Raw genomic sequence first — 4,464 nt, forward strand, 5'->3', positions numbered from 1 at the left:
CCTATTACTTCCTAGGGAGCGAAAGAAGAAAATATGATAGCATGGACTAAAGAGCAATATATTATCATTGTCATTAAATCATAATTAGACATCATCTTGTCACTGTCATTGTTGTTCTTCTCCTTACTAATAATACAATAATCATAATAATAATTTGAATTAGAATAAGAATGAGATTAAGAATAAGAATAGGAAAAAGAAACTACACAAAATACTGACACAAATAATTAATATAGTTGTTATATTTTAAAAGTTTTAACTATCTAAGTCAATATTTTTCTTATGCCTGTGTCTGGATGATGTATTGTTTCTTGTTTCTTGGCTTGAACTGCTTAAGTAGTTGAGCATTTTTAATAGGACTTAATGTTGAATGGTGATGTTTTCGTATTTGAGTATGATAAGAATTTTATTGTAACATAAATACCAGTATTATTATTAATATTATTATTATAATTATTATTATTAGCAACATTACAATATGATAATATGGTTGTTAAACCAAGCCAAGGAAACCAAGGTCTCCTCACCAGATGATTCTGTGGCTAAAACGCTGCCCAAGACAAGGAGAAGTTCAAGAAAGATGGACATTTTTTCCTGCTCAATTGTCTTCCTTGATTGCCAATGCCTTGGTTGTTAATGATGTTTAATCATTGTCTGCATTACCGTTGTGGTTATATTTCATACCATGATGAAATACAGTGTATGGTGTGATATACACACTTTTTATTGTGTTTTTTCTCTTTCAGGAAGCTTAATGGTTTGCACAAATGGAGGAAGCAAACTACACATCTATAACAGAATTTATTCTACTTGGTCTCACTGAAAACCAACAGCTGCAGCTTCCCCTCTTTATTTTCTTTCTTCTGACCTATACCATCACAGTGGTGGGAAATGCAGGCATCACAGCATTAATACGGATCTCTCCTCATCTTCACACCCCCATGTATTTCTTCCTCAGTAATTTGTCCTTTGTAGACCTTTGTTACTCCACAAATATAACACCCAACATGTTGATAAATTTTCTATCAGAAGAGAAGACCATTTCTGTGCCCGGCTGCATTATGCAACTCTTTGTATACTTTTGGCTGGGAAGTTTGCAGATTTTTCTTCTGGGAATTATGGCGTATGACCGGTATGCTGCAATATGCAATCCATTGCTTTACACAGCCATTATGACCAACCAAACATGCACTGGTCTTGTCTTGGCAGCACACACAATTGCAATCCTCAATGCTGTCTTAAACACATGTTGCACATTCAGACTTTCTTTCTGTAGGTCAAATATAATCATGCACTTCTACTGTGATGTCCCCCCTCTACTCAAGCTTTCTTGCTCAGACACATCGCTCAATGAAGCTGTGCTGGTGTTTGTATCTTGTAGCCTCCATTTAGTGACCATTCCCATCATCATCATCACCTCATACGCATACATCATATCTACCATTCTAAGAATTCCATCAAAAGAGGGGAAAAAGAGGGCCTTTTCAACATGTTCTGCACACATTATCTGTGTCACTCTCTTCTTTGGGACACTAGGCTTCATGTACCTGCGACCAAGCTCAGTTTACACAATGGATCAGGACCGAGTAACTTCAGTGTTTTACACAGTAATAATTCCAATGTTAAACCCAATGGTCTACAGTCTGAGAAACACTAAGGTGAAGGAGGCAGTTAAAAAAATAATTAGTTTTAAAATAATTAAGTCAGTATAGGCTTAGTGGTTAACATGAGACTATAGTGCAGTCACATTATTCAGTGTAAAGACATGAGTCTGAAACAATACTAAATAAGAAAATCATGAATTTGTGAATCTTTGTCTGTATTTTGTGTTTGAGGTTATGCTTTTTCCTGACGAAAGCCACTTGTTAAACCCTATTACATGAATTGTGCAAGCACCTATCTCCAAGTGCCTCATTTTACCTAAGTGGCAACTGCAAAGCTGGTGAGGAGGTGGGGGATACCGTCCAAGAATGCCCTGAAAGGCTGGCCGAATGTACAGCTCAAATTTCAAGTGGCAGGTGAGTTTAATTATTAGCAGGGTGTTCTGCCAGCTGAGTACTAGTGCTAATCACTAGTATTTTCCTACCCCCCCCAGTTGTGCACCTAGCATTCAGATATGTAACACTGCATCCACCGAGCTGTTGTAGACACTATTTGTAAATTGCATCATCATGTGTCTCTGAACAGATAGTTCTTTGCTGGTATTGTAGAGGCAAGACCTCCAGCATGTCACTGACCCAACTTTACTCATGCTATTACAGTGCTTAGAAATGGTAGAAATGGTGTACCAAAGCAATAACCCTCACACAAATTTCGATGCCCAAAGTCAAATTAATTTATGGTTTCATAATTGCTTGGGAAGATTGTATGGTGATCAGAACTGCCTTTTATATGATAATTTAGCAGAAAATCACTCAGATGTGACTTCAAGGCAACAGAAAGTGCAATACAAAATATCTAATGAAGGAAGTAATTAAAAGATTAAATATTTGTGATTGTGAAGATGAAAGAAAAGGATTAGGAACGAGGAGTCTAGGACATAAAAATGAACCATGCCTTATCTCCTTTCTTTTCAACCAATCACCAAATTCCTTTATGCAAACATATCAATTATAAAACGCTGGACTTGGTTATGAAGCAAAAATCGAACATTTTTGTTACCTTCCACAATTCTTGGAGTAGCCCAACTAGACGCGTTTCAAGCCCAACTAATCTTCCCCCGAATAAATCCTTATATTGCAAATCAATTAATATTTCAAGGAAAAGTAAGGGCTTGATGCAAGAAAGACGGAAGAGAAATTGCAAAGACAGAGGATAGGTATATGTCCATGTAGAGGCCATCATCACTTACCAGGAAGATAAGCATATGTCATACTCAGCCGATGAGAAGTATCTGGGTCAGCATGCAAAATCCCAAACCTTGTAATGTCCCCATTTAGAACCATCTTAATGGTTTTTGGGACTCTGGACATAGACATGTTTTTATGATTAATTTGTTCATTTTATTACAGATCATGGACATCAAAATTATGTTTTTGTCTATATTTTTGGGATGTGACAAATGCTTATTTGCTTCTCAGATGTTTCTCAAATTGTAATGCCTTATTTAATGATATTTTGTTCATTTAATATTAGTAATGTATTGCTGATTGGTAACAGCTGTTGCACTTTAAGAGGTATATTACAGTAATGTATTTACTATATATATACATATATACATATATGTGTGTATATATATTTATATATATATACACACACACACATATATATATATTCACTGAAAAAAACAAAGGTTGCACAGACGTTATAGTTAGACTCAGGTATCACTCATATATAACCATTAAAATTCAGCAGTTATAGTTAGCCAAGCTAGGACCCTTTCTTAGATAATACGTATCCCCCATGTTAGTCTTCAGAATATCTGTACTGTGTGTCTCAAGTTTCGATATTAGGTATTGGATTTCAGGAAAAGACTTCAGTACTCTATTACTCACCCATAGAACTCCAATAGATTTAGAAAACAAACTAGCTGAGCTTAACCGGTCTGCACAATCATAAGAGCCAATCTCTCTGAGAGAAAGCATTTTCAATGTAAAACTGTACAATTTCTTCATAATTGTCTTTTCTGTTGAAATCTCCACCCACATCTCCATCTCGGTTTTATCTGACTTTGTTATACAAGAGGTGATGTACCGAGCAACAGCAGTTGAATTATCTACAACAAACTGTAAATCTATCTTTGCATTTCACATCTTCAAAATCTCAGCATTGTAGTCATTGATGTTTTTGAGGCTTCTGTTCTTCTGCGGTTGTATGTTTTCTTTGATGATTTCCATGTGAAAGTGTGTCTGACTGCAGACAAAAAGCTGTTAATTGTTTTTTCTGAGATTACAGGCCATGGAAATTTAAAACAACATCTTTTATTTAAAAAAATCTATGACTTTGGAATCATAGAACTTGTTGTCTTAACATTTTGTCATCACTCTCCTACTGCTCTATGAAAACAACATAGACTCATTAGTATCTGTTCCAAACTTTGGGGCATATTTCACCCACAATATCATGTGACTATGTGCAGCACCTCTGGCTTAGTATTCTTTGCACCGAAAGAAATCAATAAACATTTGCAAGATCTTTAGATGTTTTTAGGTGTCTTTAGATCGATGCATACTCAGCACAACTGAGTGTTAGAAACCATGTAGGTGCTCCTAAATTTCTCAATATGCATTTTAATTCACCGTGAAGAAGATACCAATATTCATTGGTCCCATGTTGGCATGCCATGAGATTAAACAAGTTGTATTCCAGTTTTTCATATTTTCCTGTGAATTTTATCAATAAAAATTCTCTTACAGATAGATTTTGAGATTTACACCTGTTTTCCAAATGTGGTTTACAGAATAAGACAATGAAGACAAATCACTTTCAATTAATAGATGGAACATATAAGGGGGTACATTGACG

At 35.4% G+C, this 4,464-nt stretch overlaps 1 protein-coding gene across 1 annotated transcript; it reads left to right on the forward strand.

The window, feature by feature from the left end:
• The first annotated feature begins 767 nt into the window (after positions 1-767).
• LOC146853879 (olfactory receptor 5AP2-like) lies at positions 768-1,712 on the forward strand. The gene has a single exon (XM_085650953.1). The coding sequence runs from the start codon at positions 768-770 to the stop codon at positions 1,710-1,712; it is 945 nt and encodes a 314-aa protein (XP_085507079.1).
• The last annotated feature ends 2,752 nt before the right edge of the window (positions 1,713-4,464 follow it).

The sequence above is a fragment of the Triturus cristatus genome, chromosome 4_1, assembly GCF_964204655.1.
Source record: "Triturus cristatus chromosome 4_1, aTriCri1.1, whole genome shotgun sequence".
In the NCBI taxonomy this organism is placed as follows: Eukaryota; Metazoa; Chordata; class Amphibia; order Caudata; family Salamandridae; genus Triturus; species Triturus cristatus.

Bases quoted from the DNA above. Each gene is read 5' to 3' on its own strand.
- LOC146853879 (XM_085650953.1), top strand. From the start codon at position 768: ATGGAGGAAGCAAACTACACATCTATAACAGAATTTATTCTACTTGGT.